Raw genomic sequence first — 15958 nt, 5'->3', positions numbered from 1 at the left:
GTCAGGTTAGAACCCAAGTAACAGTGGGCCAGCTTTACCTTCAGGATTTCACAGGGAGCAGTGTCTGGTGGTACAGGCTTCCCACAGTGCTTTGAATATTCAGTTATAAAGACTGAAGCTTCATCTAAACTATGGAATTGAAAAGAAAAAGAGCATCATGAGGAAATTCTCGGGGGGGGGGGGTGATAAATATGTTCGCTATCTTGACTGTGGTGGTGATGGCTTTGCAGGGGGATATATATGTCAAAATTTATCAAACTGCATACTTGAAATATGTGTAGCCTATATGTATATATATATTGATTATATCTCAAAAAATAATGTTTATAAAGGAGAATGTGTAGCTCTGGTTGGATCACAAGCAGTAAACAAGCAGAAGGAAATGCATGGCATGGAAAGGCATGGCATGGTAATGAGAAAGGGACGCATCCCAAGTGGCCACCACAGTTAGACTAAATGTGGGGATGGCCCAGGAAAGACTTCTGTCCTGACCAGGCTGCCCTTCCTTAGTACCAGCCATTTCTCCCTTCTCCTTTTCACTTTCCAAATTCATTCCCAACCCTAACCCAAGAAGCTGATTTCCAAACTTGTGGGTGCAGGAAAATTAGACAATCAAGCTTAGCAAAAATTATATTACGTAAAAGCCCCCAATTCTCTGAGCAAGTGTCTAAGGAATAAAGCTGTAACTCAGGTTGTAAAGCAGGACTGTGAGGGGCACCTGGGTGGCTCAGTCATTAAGCATCTGCCTTCGGCTCAGGTCATGGTCCCAGGATCCTGGGATCGAGCCCCTGGGATCACGACCCAAGCCGAAGGCAGACAGTTAACGACTGAGCCACCCAGGCACCCCCAAAATAAAGGTAAATTTTAAGAAAATTCTACAGTAAGGTGTTTTTGTTTGTTAATTAACTTACCTTAATTCACTTGCCAGATAGTTTACCAGGTCAGTGATGTTGTTGGTATTCATCATGTGCAATTTCAACACTTGAAAGTATTTTGTCTTTGCCAAAATCCCAAACTCCTTCTTACTTATGATATTATTGAGAATTAGATTTCTAATCTATAGAATAACAGGTATCATTATATTAAAAATGTGTGAAATTCCAAGGCCTTATTCAATACCCAAAAATTTCTTATAATCACAAGTTAAATTAGCATTGTGTTGTGACTAAGCCTCTTTTTTAATGAAGTGGGGAAGGGGAGATGTTTTGGCCCATTTTAGTAATGGATTAAATCAGTAAGAAGTAATTGCTGTTAAGCACTTTGGAACTTTTTATGAGGAGTACCTGTTTACAACAAGCATTTAAGGCTATAAATTTTCCACTGAGTACAGTAGCATATAAGAGAGAGGGGTCTCTGCCTTTTAAAAAATTTACTAAAGTTTTAATAAAAGCAAAACAATTTTACATATTGCCAAACAGATAGTAGTTTTTAGCTTAATTTTGATTTGGGGAAAATTATTACCCTCTAAGATCAAATTTTTCATAGCGAAAAGGAAATGAAATTTGCCTCTTACTTGATGTGAAAATCCTGCCAACTGGCCAGTATTCATATGTTCTTCTAATTGTTGTAAAATGATCTGAGGACTGCACGAGCCCAGAAAATTCTAGAGGAAAAAAAAATCAAAACCACAATTAATGGAAAAGTGCTATTACTACTAATTTCTGTTAAATCTGAAAGATTTTCATTCTTAAATTTGGAATATTTAAGAATTTCTATTATAGGAAAAAAACCACCTCTATCATGTAACAAAAAATTATGGAAATAAGGAAGAAGACATTTTACAAATACCTATTGTAACAGCAAGAGCTGTTTAACAAGCATTTTGTCATTCTAAGTGCCAAAAAGAATCTATTTAAATAATAAAATTTTGAAAAGCATCAACGGATGAGTTTATAAATAGTAAAAAAAAAAAACCAGGGGCGCCTGGGTGGCTCAGTTGGTTAAGCAACTGCCTTCGGCTCAGGTCACGATCCTGGAGTCCCGGGATCGAGTCCCACATCGGGCTCCCTGCTCAGCGGGGAGTCTGCTTCTCCCTCTGACCCTCCCCCCATCTCATGTTCTTTCTCTCTCTCTCTCAAATAAATAAAAAAAATCTTTAAAAAAACAAAAACCAAAACCCAAAGTCAAAGACAAGCACAGATGGCTGTGAAAAAATGCAATGAATAGATCAAATGACAGATAAAAAAATATGCGTGTTCTTTTATATAGATCTCTATCTACTGGCTTATCTACCTTTGGGGAAATCCCGCAAAACATTCCCAAGTGCTTTGTTCTCTTTGTTCTGTATTGTAAAGGGAATGAGTTATTTTTTTAAAAGTTCTGTCCTCAAAATGCTCCTGGCTCCCTTTGTCAGACAACCATACACAGAACCCTCTCTCTTAACTCCCACATGCAATCACTAAGTCATGCTGCTCCATCCAGTTCACTCTCACTGCCACCACCCTGATACGGGGACAAATGCCCACAAGCCTCTCCCACCCATCCACAGGCTGTTGTGTGTGGCTCCAGTGAGATCCACGTCCAGTCAAGTGCAATAGCTTCCCACTATTCCCTTCCTGCCTCCTCTCTCCTCGATCAAGCCCGTGGACTGTTCCTTCTGAAACAGGGCCTGACCATTTCACTTTCCTCTTCCAGGAAAACTGTGTTCCCCCACCTCCACCAGATAAAGAACAAGGTCCAAATCCCTCTTTTTTTTTTTTTAAACATTTTATTTATTTATTTATTTGACAGAGAGAGAGAGAGAGAGACAGCGAGAGAGGGAACACAAGCAGGGGGAGTGGGAGAGGGAGAAGCAGGCTCCCAACTCAGCAGGGAGCCTGATGCGGGACTCGATCCCAGGACCCTGAGATCATGACCTGAGCCGAAGGCAGACGCTTAACTGACTGAGCCACCCAGGCGCCCTGGTCCAAATCCCTCTTAAGGCATCTCTCAGTTAGACCCTGACCTACCTTTCAGGTTTACCTCCTGCTAAACCTGTATACAAACCCCCTGCCCCACTCAGACTGATGTACTCATGCTTTGCAGGACTGGTAAAAAGAAAATGCAACCCTTCTGCAGGGGACATGCAGTATGGGACCTTCTGCTTTGGCAGCCCCAGAGGAATAATTTGCAAAGATACCTTAATTTGCTGATGTCTTTTTTCCGAGTGGGGCATAAGCATTAGACAGGCCAGTGCAAAAGCCGGAAGCTCTAACTGGACATACTGCCTGGCTACTCCAACCATGTCGAGATCATCTGAAACTGGACATCTTCAAGAGAACACATGGATTTGTTAATATTAATTAATTTAATTTGCTACCTGACTGTGCTTTCAATGACTTTAAGCATTAAAATGCTGGGGCATAACATACACTTAGTAATGAGTAGCTCAAGTCTTTCATGGCATTCTTCGTGTAATAAAATAACCTACCTACTGGAACACAGAGTACTTCTTGCTGCTGTGATTATGTCTGAAAGCCCACACATGCCTAAAGACACATTCTCAGAAGACTCAAAACCTCCGAGACAGCACTGCGTGATTTAGGGTAGTCGTAAAAGTACTCTATACATACATTAAAACTAATTATGGAGAACACTTACTGACTATCCATTTACTAGCTGCACTGCATGTGAAAGTAGACATTGTAAAAATATGAGACAGTTTACCTTAAAAACAAGTGGTGTGCTTAACTTCCCAAGAAGAAGGAATTACTTGAAAGACAGGTTTATTAGAAAAGAATTTTATAAGCAATATATATGACCTTTTTGGGGTAGGAAAACAAGTATTTTACTTACTCTAGAACAGCAACGAGACTCTCACAACAATCTGATAATTGACTGGGGCTCAGAGGACAAGATGCTGAAAATAAACAACAATAATGTACACACACACACAGGTACAGAGCTATAAAATGCTACTGTCAGTGTTTCAGGGGAGAGAAAAATACCTGAAAGTAGGGGTATCTGAACCACACGCTGCCAAGCTTTGCTGAAGTAGGGAACCTGGGGAGATAAGCACATTATGGGATTCACGCCTGGGGTATCACGAACTCTCTTGGTTTTGCAATCACGGAACTATATGCTTAGAGCTTATGTTCTGAACGCTAAGACCAAAATCATAAATTGGTATCTTCCTGTTTGAGATGGTTAGATTTTAGGGTAATTTTCTTTCCTTCCCTCCCTCTTTTCGTTCCTCCCTCCCTTCCTTTCTTTCTCTCTTTCTTAAGTTTTCTTTTTCAAAGTAAACTCTACACTCAAACTCATGACCCCGAGATCAAGAGTTGCATGCTGTACTGAGCCAGCCGGGAGCCCTTGGATAATTTTCTTCATAACCATATAGTTCAGGATCATATTATACAACCTTGGCTGATACATTACTGTTTCATTTGGGGGAAAAAAAGCATCAGAATCCAACTCAGAAAACAGAATTTATACTGTTGTGTGCCAGACATTGTGTAAGAGCCACAGGAAAGGGGCAAGCAGACAAGAGAAAGGATTTCATTTTTGTTTGTTTTTAAAGATTTTATTTGACAAAGAGAGAGACAACGAGAGAAGGAACACAAGCAGGGGGAGTGGGAGAGGGAGAAGCAGGCTTCCCGCGGAGCAGGGAGCCTAATGCAGGGCTTGATCCCAGGACCCTGGGACCATGACCTGAGCCGAAAGCAGACACTTAACGACTGAGCCACCCAAGTGCCCCAAGAGAAAAGATTTCAAAAAATGCATAAGGCAACAACATAAATTTCCACTCATAGGGGAGGGGTTAAGTGACTTACGGTACATTTTACTCCTTATTACAGAGAATAAAAGTTAAAAGCAATGAGATGTCAAAAAAGATTAAATGTAGAGGTCTCATAAGATCCAACAATCCCACACACCTAAGTATATGCTCACAAGAAAAAAAAACCCCACATACACCCACATAAAAACTTGTACACAAATGTTCACGGTGCAGTGTTATTCTTAATAACCCAAAAAGGGAAATAACCCAAATATCCATCAACTGATGAATGGATAAGTAAAACTTGGGTGTGTTTATACAGTGAACTTTAGTTGGCAATAAAAAGGTATGACATCTGCCTGACATCTGCTACCACACAGATGAACCTTGAAAACATGATGCCGAGTGAAGGGAGCACAAAAGGCTATGTACTGCATGATTCCACTGACATAACATGCCCAGCATAGACACTCCAGGGGCTGGAAGAGGGAGGAATAGGGACTGACTGCTAATGGATATGGGGTATATTTTTGGGGTGAAGAAAATGTTATAGAATTAGAGAGTGGTGATGGTTGCACGTGGTGAATATACTAAAAACCACTTAAATGTACATTTTGTTGATGTATTTTTGAAACTTTTATTTTTTTAGTAATCTTTACACCCAATGTGGGGCTTGAACTCCAGACCCCAAGATCAAGAGTCACGAGCTCCATGCACTGAGCCAGCCATGTGCCCCTTAACTGTACGCTTTAAAAGGGTACATTTTACATGGGAATTATATCTCAATTAACAAAAGAAAATAGGTCTCTATGTGCTGTATGGAACAGTCTCTGAGGCACCAACGTTATGTGGGGCAATAAAAAATCTAGAATTCATTGCATTTATATGTACAAAAATGTATACACACCCACACACGTACAGACGCACACATGCACGTGCTCATATGGTAATAGGAAAGTTCTAGAAGAAAACACAGTGTAAACAGTAGTTACTTCTGGGGAGATAATTTTGATGGGAAATGGTAAGGGAGAATTTTCATGGTTTACTCAGCATGTTTCTATATTTTTCTAATGTATTAAGCTAAGAATAGATGAAATATTTCCACATTATATAATGATTATATGGTACACAACTTGTGAAATTTAGAAAAGATAAATAAGACATGGTGTCTGATTTAAAGATCTTCCAAGCCCAGGAGGGGCAGTCGAATGTGTAACACAACAAATTACACTGTGACAGGTGTTACGGCAGAGCCAGGGTTTGGAGAGCTTGCATGACGGTGTGGCTCAGGAGGCCTGGAGGGCTGGGGCTGGCGAGGTCCTCCAAGAGGCAACCTCTGAGCCAAGTACTCTGGGTCCTGGCACCATTTTTTTTTTTTTAAGTTTTTATTTATTTGACAGAGAAAGAGAGAAACAGAGAGAGCATACAAGCAGGGGGAGCGGCAGGCAGAGGGAGAAGGAGAAGCAGGCTCCCCACTGAGCAGGGAGCCCAATGTGGGGCTCGATCCCAGGACCCTGGGATCATGACCTGAGCCGAAGGCAGACATTTAACCGAATGAGCCACCCAGGTGCCCCCCTCAGAGCCATTTTAACGGGACATCAGTTCTATCTGAGGAGCTGGTTACTTTACCTAATGTACCCGGCAGCCACAGGGCCATTGAGTATAAATATTAAATTCTTTTTGTTGTTGTTGTTGCTAAAGATTTATTTATTTATTTGAGAGAGAGAGCGAGCATACGGGTACAGTGTACACGAGTAGGGGGAGGGGCAGAGGGAGAGAGAATCTTAAGCAGACTCCCTGCTGAGTGCAGAGTGTGCCATGAGGCTCAATCCCAGGACCCTGAGATCAAGACCTGAGCTGAAATCAAGAGTCAACACTTAACTGAGCTATCCGGGTGCCCCTAAGGATTAAATTCTATAAAATTTACTTCAGGAAACTACATACCTGCCATAAAGAATGGATACTAGAGATGGCGGTTAAAACTTTCCTTAGATAAGGAATCTGGGGGGGAAAAAAATACAGTTCAGAAAATCACCAAAATGGAAAACTTCAACATGAAATATCAGATTCTTAAATTTTCAAAAGAAAATTTCTACCGTGAGAACGACCAGGGAAGTTCACTTACTACATCACAAATATCAGAAAAGGTCAGGGAAGCTTCCATTTGTTTCCAGTGAAATTTATGTCATTTTTGAGTTAGCACTTCCTCTAGCCCAAGACCAAGTTAAGTTTGGCACGAACCCAAGGACAGTGAATGTTTGCAGCGTACATCTGCTCAATCACAAGTATCCGTGCAGAATGCTTAAGAGTTGCTATGCAAAAGCTTTCACACAGACTGCAGTCCAGGGCACGGGGTCTTACCATATTGAAGCCAAGAAGCTTTTGCAAGAGTCCATTCCAAAGTTGCAGGTCATAGATTTTGTACTCTAAACAAAGTTCAGTCACCAATCTGACTGCCTGAAGCAGAAAATAAATTTAAAAAATAATAATAATCATACTGCTTCAAGATACCAGGGAATCAAACCACCTGTGGAAAAGGTAGGACAGCTACACACAAAATATGCTTATAATCTAGGTGTGTCTATTGCCTAATTTCAGTGAAGGCCCCCTATCTCTCTAATGAAAGAAAAAAAGAGACTTAAGATTATTCTTTTTCTTTCTTGCTGTCATGGATTCAAACGGCATCTTGGACTTTCCCTGCTGCCTTCTTTCTACCCAAGAGCAGTTTGCCTGTTGGCCCCGTAACCTTCTCGCCCTAGGCTCCAACTGCCTCAGAGACTGAATTCCCACAGGCAACGAGAAGAGGAGCAACACCCCTTCTGGCATAGAGACAGTCTCTCCTCCCCATCTGGATGAGGACACACAGGCCCTGGGAAGGGACTACAGAAGTGTCCTTTTGTTGGTGGGGATCAAGCCCTAGGCTTTAAAGGACAGACGTAAGGGAACCCTCCAAGTTGCGTGTCACCTGGCAGGATAGGGAAGTAGAAATGGTCTCAGAGCAGTAGGCTTGTTCAGGAATGAAGAGTGTCTCTGGTTTCAGGCATTTAGGTGAGTATGGTGCATCAGAGAAGATGGCGGACCCACCCTCAGACAGCTCCAAGTACATACCATGGATTCATGGCTGTGGTTTTTCCATAGACCCTTAATCATTCCTTCTTTAGGACTGTTGCAAAATAATTCATATGTGATGGGGATATTCAAAGTCTCAAATGACGCCAGAAAAGTTATACATTTCAAGTAAGATCTGGAAAACAGAGGCATTGATGGGACTCATTCTTATAGACCACATTTACATTTAAGATAAAAGCCACCATAGGGCAATATTAGGCCTCTTTGTTTTTAAATGTCTATTTTGTAGGCTTCTAAATATATTCACTGAATATTATAGTAGAAAGAAATCAATGTGAACAAGATCAAGAAAACACTCAGTTCCTAAATGCCTCAAAAAACTAGGGAAACAAGATATTCTCAGAGGCCTATGTCCCCTTTGCCAAAATGGCAAGGACATTCAAGGCAGCAGAACTAGGTTTACTCGGCTATTCTAACGCACTCTTACAAACTAAGGGGCTTAATGTACACTTCCAAAGAACCAACCTGTTTCCCATTTCTTTTCTTTTTTTTTTTTTTTAAAGTAAGCTCTACACCCAACTTGGGGCTTGAACGCATGACCCCAAGATCAAGAGTCACATGCTCTACTGACTGAGCCAGCCAGGAGCCCCATGTTTCCCATTTCATAACACAATTTAAAAAAATTCTACTTACTTCACTTCTTCTATGGGTTTTTTGAAGAGAGATTCTATAGTTTCTTTGTCAGCCAAATACAGAAGACACTGAAGAGCTCGTGCTCTGTGGGCAAAAGTTAACTGGCGCACACCCAGGGTCTGTAAAACCAAAGCAGATCTGCAGAGACGCACGCAAGCTGTGGCTGCGTACATGAGTTTCAGCTTAGGTAACATAAACCTCATTTTTTTTTTTAACATTAAAGTCAATCTCTGCCCTTAGGGAACCAGTGGTTCTCAAAGTGTGGTTCATGGACCCCTGGCAAGCCTCCCTCAGACTCTTTCAAGTGGGAAAGGGTCAAAGTTCCTTCACAATGATACTAGACGTTCTTTGCCTTGACACTGCATTGATACTTGCCCCGGTGGGTAAAACTGCTGGGGCCAGTCAGGGTAGGACAGCTAGCCGCTGGGCTGCCAGGGCGTTCTTCACTGCCGAGCAAAGGTGACTTCCACTTACCAAGGTTCTTGGTGGAACAGTAAAAATTATTTTATGAAACCTCAACTCTTGAATACATTAACGAGTGCACACCTGAATACATATTCATTAATTAAAATGTATTCGTCAATGTTCTGGGTGACCAAACGGGAAGCACATGTAGAGCATACTGCAGACAGATGGTTTTTCAGGGAAAAGCACGTATGTGAATGAGCTGTGAGCTGAACTGGGCACTTTTCACGGAACGCCATTTTTATCTGAAGCAACGACTAACAGATAAACTAATATGCAAGGAGATAAAAGGGATGTTCTCCCCCTCTTGCTGTCGAGGACATATAATCAGCATCTGAGAATTCCCCTCTTTTCTCCTTCTAGCCAAGACCCATTTGCCTCCTGGCTCTACACCCTTTCTCTCCCTCTGTTCAACTGCCTCAGAATAGTTCCACAGGCAAAAGCCTGAAGGCCAAAGAGGTGATGTTGCCTTTAGGGAAAAGGGAAAGTTTAGTGTAGCTAAAGTTTAGTGGGGAGGGAGGGAGCATGACTAGAGGGTGCAGCCCGTCCTGAAGGGCCCCTGGTAGTAGGAATGTTGCCTAACCAAGGAGTTAATAACTATGAATACAGATAACCGTGGGAACTGTCATAGGTTCAGTTTGCCAAACAGGATGTTATGGAAGCCAGCACTAAATGGGGCTTGCAGATACTACAATTCTGATTATGAAGTAAGATATGCACTACTTTGAATAAGTGAACATTATCTTAATCATCTGTTAATGATATCAAGCATGGTAAAATATGCAGGAAAAAAATGCTAAGCTGAGATGCAAAGATGAGTTCTGACTCCGTGTCCAGGGCTTACAGTTGTAGCTGATGTTGCAAACACGAACAGCATTCTTGAACTGTAATCAATTGGACGAGACTGAAGGAGATATAGGACTCTGGGAAAAAATATTTTAAATTACATTTAGATTTTAATTTAGTGACAGATTACCCAAACAACAGACCTGTTTTACAGTCCTTAGAAAAAGTCACTAGGCATCCCAAACATGGGCCTGAAGGGTTATGGGTCAAAGGCATTTTTGCTTTTCCCTTTAACGGATGCTTAATCTTTTCTTGAGTTCTAATCATAGCTAAAGATAATAAAAATAATAAATGCTAATCGTCTCTTGGCCTTTTGGCTAAGGTCAAGTGTAATAATAAATGCTAGGCCTCAGTCTTCTCATCTATCAGCTAGTCAGTCTCTGACAATTTAAATTCTATTTAAGGGGCGCCTGCGTGGCTCAGTCGTTAAGCGTCTGCCTTAGGCTCAGGTCATGATCCCAGGGTCCTGGGATCGAGCTCCGCATTGGGCTCCCTGCTCAGCAAGGAGTCTGCTTCTCCTTCTCCCTCTGCTGCTCCCCCTGCTTGTGTTCTCTCTCTCGCTGTCAAATAAATAAAATCTTTAAAAAAAATAAATTCTATTTAAGAATTTTTTTTTTTTTTACGATTTTATTTATTTATTTGACAGAGAGAGACACAGCGAGAGAGGGAACACAAGCAGGGGGAGTGAGAGAGGGAAAAGCAGGCTTCCCGCAGAGCAGGGAGCCGGATGCGGGGCTCGATTCCAGGACCCTGGGACCACGACCTGACCGCTTAACGACTGAGCCACCCAGGTGCCCCTCTATTTAAGAAATTAATGCAAACTACAGCTACAAAGTACATTGGACACATGGAAAATTCTGTGTTAATTCACAGGACCTGTTAAGTGTTCAACCTCTAGACTCAGGCCTGACTGGCCCCCTCCAGAGAAGAGTAAGATGGACATGGTGGGCAGGGTACAAGGGAGGGAGAGGATGGAACTTTCGGTGGGAAAAGGCAGGAAGTTACAAAATTGGCATGAAGTATCCCTTTGAGATCTCCTTAGGATCTTCATTTTTTCTTCTCTCTCTTTGAATTGTTTCCCTCTAAGACTTTCCATTGTGACTGATTCAGTTGGACGTTGCAGGATGAATCTACCTCTTGCTTAGACAAAGGTGCCCCTGTGTCTGAACGACTAAGCAAGGACAAGGTGGGGTCCACAGGAAAGGGGTGACTGGAGGGGGTGGTAAGCCAGCCCTGGCCAAACCAGGGGAAATTCTTCTCTTGGGTTTGCCGTTCTCTATCAGATCTCCAAGGCTGATGCAGGGCTTCACAAGTTACTTGACCCACTTTTGGTCTAGAGCAGGAATGGCAAAAAGCTGCCGTGCCTGTCACCACTCCCTCTCCCATGCCTGTGCCGAGCATCATTAATGGATTACCACATCTTTTTTGATCTGGGCCCAGATACAGTTGGCAAGCCATGACCAATCACATTTAGCACATTAGATGAAACCAATGTGCCTTCCTAGGTCTGTCTTAGGTTGGAAGGGGAAAGGAGTCCTGGTGGCCCATACGGGAACCAGCCCAGCTTACCAGGGTGAGAGAATACATAGGGGTCTGGGGCCAGAGTCCTAGCAAATAAAGAGAGTTCTCCTTTGCTTGAGGTGCTTTCTTTGCTAAAGCTATTCTAGGAACCCTCAACATTAGGAGGGACTCACTGAGGGTTCAGAAATTCTGGATCTTGGTTGTTTCTTATTTATTCCACTGGAGACAGTTGTACATACTCATGGCCATATATCAACGGAATGATTCCTCTCAGAGACTCTGACCCAAGTTACATGAACAAAGTCTTTTCAAAACCAACCTCTGACAGATTTATTGTAAGATTCTTACTGGGCAATAAGATAAAGGCACATGTAAGTAAAGAAAGAGTACCTTCGTAGTGCTTCATCTTCTTGAAGTTCAAATAATTCTGACGGTTTCTTTGAAAAAGTGAAAAAATAAAAAATAAAAAAACTACTGAAAGTTTGCTGACTATATAAGCTAATATAATCAGACGAAAAACCCAATATACAGAATTATGTTTACATAGAAGAAATCAGAGTAAAACCCATCACTTTATGAAAAGATTTTTCCTTTAAAAAGGGGTTTCCTCACATTTATTCAGTCAGTAAATGTTTACTGAGCACGTTCTATGTGCCAGACACAATTCCAGGCACAAGGTGGCCTGAGTGAACAAAACAAATGTTCCTGTCCTCCTGGTGCTCACAGTCATTGGATAACTTTTAAAAGGAAAGGACTCCATGGATTTTAAAGAGTCGTTCAGTAATTCGGTATATCCTGGGACTTACAAAGCCATGTGCAAGGTGCTAGGTACAGACACAGTTCCTGGCCTCGAGATGCTGTCGTTCAGTTCTCCAAATTTACGTAAAAGTTAAAACATGCCGGTTTCTGAGTCAACCAGATTCTATGTGGCCTAGCTATGTGGCCCAGCTATGCTTCTCACCGTGTCCAATAAAGCACAGGCCTTGCTCTTCATAAACACTTCATAAACAAAGAAATACTTGTTACAATGAATACCAAGGGATATAAAAACTAATTAAGGGCGCCTGGGTGGCTCAGTTGGTTAAGCGACTGCCTTCGGCTCAGGTCATGATCCTGGAGTCCCGGGATCGAGTCCCACATCGGGCTCCTTGCTCAGCAGGGAGTCTGCTTCTCCCTCTGACCCTCTTCCCTCTCGTGCTCTCTATCTCTCATTCTCTCTCTCTCAGATGAATAAATAAAATCTTTAAAAAAAAAAAAAAAAGAAAGGCTTTCTCCCTCTTTAAAAAAAAAAAAACTAATTAAAAATCTAATGTCTTTCCAGTTATGGTATTTGTTTATAAATAGATTTTTTTCAAGCATATCTGCCTAGTTGGATAGAGGAAGTCTCTCTGGCTGAATTCTGCCTGAAAATGTAGAAGCAGTACAGAAAATTCTGCATTTGGAATGCCGAATCCCAGCATAAATTTAGATGTTAATGACACTATTTCTAAGAAACTGACACTATGTGCCTACTGATGTGATACACTAAAAAGAACACGTCACCTATACGGTGTTCTTACCAAAAAGACACAACCTGAATCTAATCATGAGAAACATCGTGAGACCGAGACATTTTGCAAACCAACTGGCTGGCGCCCTTTAAAAATATCAATATCCCATCACAGTCAAAACAGACTGGAGTAAGAATCATCAGTAGATGCTAAATCGGGTTATATGTGTGGTGGAGAAAGGAGTTTGAAGAGGAGCAGGTTATTAAATTGTCTCCCCTAATAGTTACAAAAAGAAATACAGTATAACTATGTTAATAGGGACACTGACAACATCGTAACCAAGTTATTTAAATTCACATCACCTATTAGGGCAAATAGATAGAGGCCTCCATATGTCATACCCTGAGAAGGACACGACATCACTTAGGCAGGATTCTAGCCCAAACTGCATCATTTGAATCTTATCATGAGGAAATATCAGACGAACACAAACTGAGAGGCAGCTTATAAAATAACTGGTCTGTACTCTTCAAAAATATCAGTGTCATAAAAGACAAGGAAAAGCCATGGAGCTGTTTTAGATTAAAAGAGACTAGAGACACAACAAATACATGCAATGCATCGTCCTAGACTACATCCTGGTCCCAGCGAAGGAGTGGGGAGGGGAAATTGCTATTAAAGACCCTTATTGGGACAATTCATTATATTGTAACATGGATCATAGATTTGAGCCTATGTTTGTGGTATATCAATAATGTATCAATTTTCAATTATCTAATTTTGATAATGATAGTGTGGTTAAGTAGGAGAAAAGCCTTGTTCTCAGGAAATACAAACTTGTTAAGGGGTAAAGGGGCATGCATAGGCAATTCATTCTCAGACAGCCCAGAAAAATATTATAAATATATATATATATTATAGGGTGAAACAAATATGGCAGAATGTTAAACACTGATGGAACTGGGTGAAGGATGTACAGGAATTCTTTTCAACTATTGCAACTTTTCCGTATATTTAAAATGATTTCAGCTAGGGGCGCCTGAGTGGCTCAGTCGTTGAGCGTCTGCTTTCGGCTCAGGTCGTGATCCCAGGGCCCTGGGATCGAGCCCCGCATAGGACTCCCTGCTCCGCGGGAAGCCTGTTCTCCCTCTCCCACTCCCCCTGCTTGTGTTCCCTCTCTCGCTGTGTCTCTCCCTGTCAAATAAATAAATAAAATCTTAAAAAACAAAAACAATGCAATGTCCCTTTTAAAAAAATAAAAAAAATTAAAAAAATGATTTCCACTAAAAAGTTAAATCACATGACCCTAAGAACAGGCCACTCTTTTATACAAGAGTTAATCTAGAATCACCAAAAGGTAAAATAGTTGCAAAACAATATTTAAATGAAAAGAAAAAGGAAACAACCTCATTAAAACTCATCAGATAACAGAAGGTATTAAAAGGAGCCAACGTTCCTTGTTCTAAGAGTCTGAGCCCCTCGTTAGAAGGTTCTGTCAGTGCGGGACAACAGACAGAACAACAGATCCTCCGGGAGAATGGACTCACCTCCCCAGGCTTTGTGGGCGGGCATAGCCACTTCTCCAACAACATGTCCCAGACCTTCTCCAAATTAATTTCATTAACTTCAGCAATTTCTTTGGCAGCTGTGTGAATATCTAAGATATTCAAGATAAAGAATTAAAAGAAAAGAAAAGAAAAGAAAACCCCAAGCTTTCAATGCAAGATAACTGGGAATCAAATTGATAGTTCTCCTTGAGCAGAAAGATGTGTGGCGTCTTGGCCTCACCTGGATAGTCTTTGCTGGACGAGTTCTGAATTCGTTGACTGATGCTCGGGTGTTCGTACAGACTGACAAGGAGATGTGCGGGTTTTCCTATGACTCTCAGATACTCTGCCAAGTTCAGCTTGTGGGCTATGAGCACGGCTTCAGTGCCTGACCGCCGATACTGGATATGAAGCTTCTTCAACAAAGCCTCTGCTTTTTCACGTGTTTCATCCTTTAAAAAAAAAAAAAAATCACAAGCAAAAGGAAAATATTAATCTCTAAACCTCAGGTGAGGCCAAGAATTCATCTTTATCAATCAAGGTCCCTCCCTGCCTTAGTTACGTCCTTACAGAGCTACACAAACCCTAATCTTCTTTCTCCATTTTAGGCATCCAACCCTCCAAGATGCCCATCCCCGGAGCAGGATGAGAAGGTTCACCAGGGGAGCACGAGTTAAGTGAAAAGAGAGAGGAAGGAGCCTTCCACCAAGCAGTTCAGACACACCTGAGATGGGATGTTCTGCAGCCATCTCTCAGCTAGATACAGGCAGAATTTCAAGCTGGACATCTTGAAGGAACCTGAAAAGACAAAGAGATTTATAAGCAAATTTTAATCAAGACAAATTAAAAAGGTTATTTTTTTAAAATGAGAATACATACTCAGAGTAAAAAAAATAATTTAAACAGGACAGAAGGACACACACATTTTAACCCAAATGGAGTAAGATCATACATGTAGTACATACAGTTCACTGTTCTCACTATACAGATTCCTTGGCTATCTTTCCAAGTCAACTACATAGTATTCCATTCTATGAATATGCTCTATTTTTTTTAAAAAGATTTTATTTATTTATTTGACAGAGAGAGACACAGCAAGAGAGGGAACACAAGCAAGGGGGAGTGGGAGAGGGAGAAGCAGGCTTCCCGCGGAGCAGGGAGCCTGATGCAGGGCTTGATTCCAGGATCCTGGGATCACGACCTGAGCTGAAGGCAGATGCTTAACGACTGAGCCACCCAGGCGCCCCTATGCTCTATTTTTTTAAACAAGTTCCTGACAAATGAACATTTAAAAAAAATAGTTATTTTCAATTTCTGTTACAACTAAAAACATGGCAGTGTGTGCCTGTGTTTGTGTGCTTGTTTGGTTATGTAAGAACACGTAATGATTCATTACTAGAAGTATGAGTGGATACTAGGAAGCATCAATTTCTATCCCTACCGACAAGGTGGAGAGCACCCACATCCCTGCACCCTGATAAGCTACAGGGAGCCTTGCTGACTTCACCGGAGCCTTTTCAACATTCAGCAAATTTTAACAATGTCAGCAATGCACCAAGTGAAGACAGAGGGCACACATAACATTTTTAACTACCATCGATAGTTTTAAATGCCTCTCCTTAAAGCCAGAG

At 41.5% G+C, this 15958-nt stretch overlaps 1 protein-coding gene across 3 annotated transcripts in view; it reads right to left on the bottom strand.

Moving 5' to 3' along the window:
• Positions 1–15958, bottom strand: part of KNTC1 (kinetochore associated 1) — a 75607-nt gene that overhangs the window by 2159 nt on the left and 57490 nt on the right. For all 3 annotated transcript variants that reach the window (XM_073881233.1, XM_025889645.2, XM_073881234.1), the window contains exons 49-63: positions 15052–15125; positions 14569–14779; positions 14328–14437; positions 11681–11727; positions 9768–9846; positions 8459–8577; positions 7805–7940; positions 7058–7153; positions 6641–6697; positions 3927–3981; positions 3775–3838; positions 3119–3248; positions 1514–1603; positions 912–1057; positions 39–129 (exon numbers count right to left, since the gene is read on the bottom strand). In XM_073881233.1, coding sequence (XP_073737334.1) covers positions 39–129; positions 912–1057; positions 1514–1603; positions 3119–3248; positions 3775–3838; positions 3927–3981; positions 6641–6697; positions 7058–7153; positions 7805–7940; positions 8459–8577; positions 9768–9846; positions 11681–11727; positions 14328–14437; positions 14569–14779; positions 15052–15125 — 1505 coding nt within the window. The remainder of the gene's footprint in view (positions 1–38; positions 130–911; positions 1058–1513; positions 1604–3118; positions 3249–3774; positions 3839–3926; positions 3982–6640; positions 6698–7057; positions 7154–7804; positions 7941–8458; positions 8578–9767; positions 9847–11680; positions 11728–14327; positions 14438–14568; positions 14780–15051; positions 15126–15958) is intronic.

This window comes from Callorhinus ursinus, unplaced genomic scaffold (genome assembly GCF_003265705.2).
Source record: "Callorhinus ursinus isolate GAN/ISIS: 27379988/994484 unplaced genomic scaffold, GSC_fseal_2.0 scaffold41, whole genome shotgun sequence".
In the NCBI taxonomy this organism is placed as follows: Eukaryota; Metazoa; Chordata; class Mammalia; order Carnivora; family Otariidae; genus Callorhinus; species Callorhinus ursinus.
Note: the sequence above shows the minus strand (reverse complement) of the source record. Positions and strands in the feature narration are given on the sequence as shown.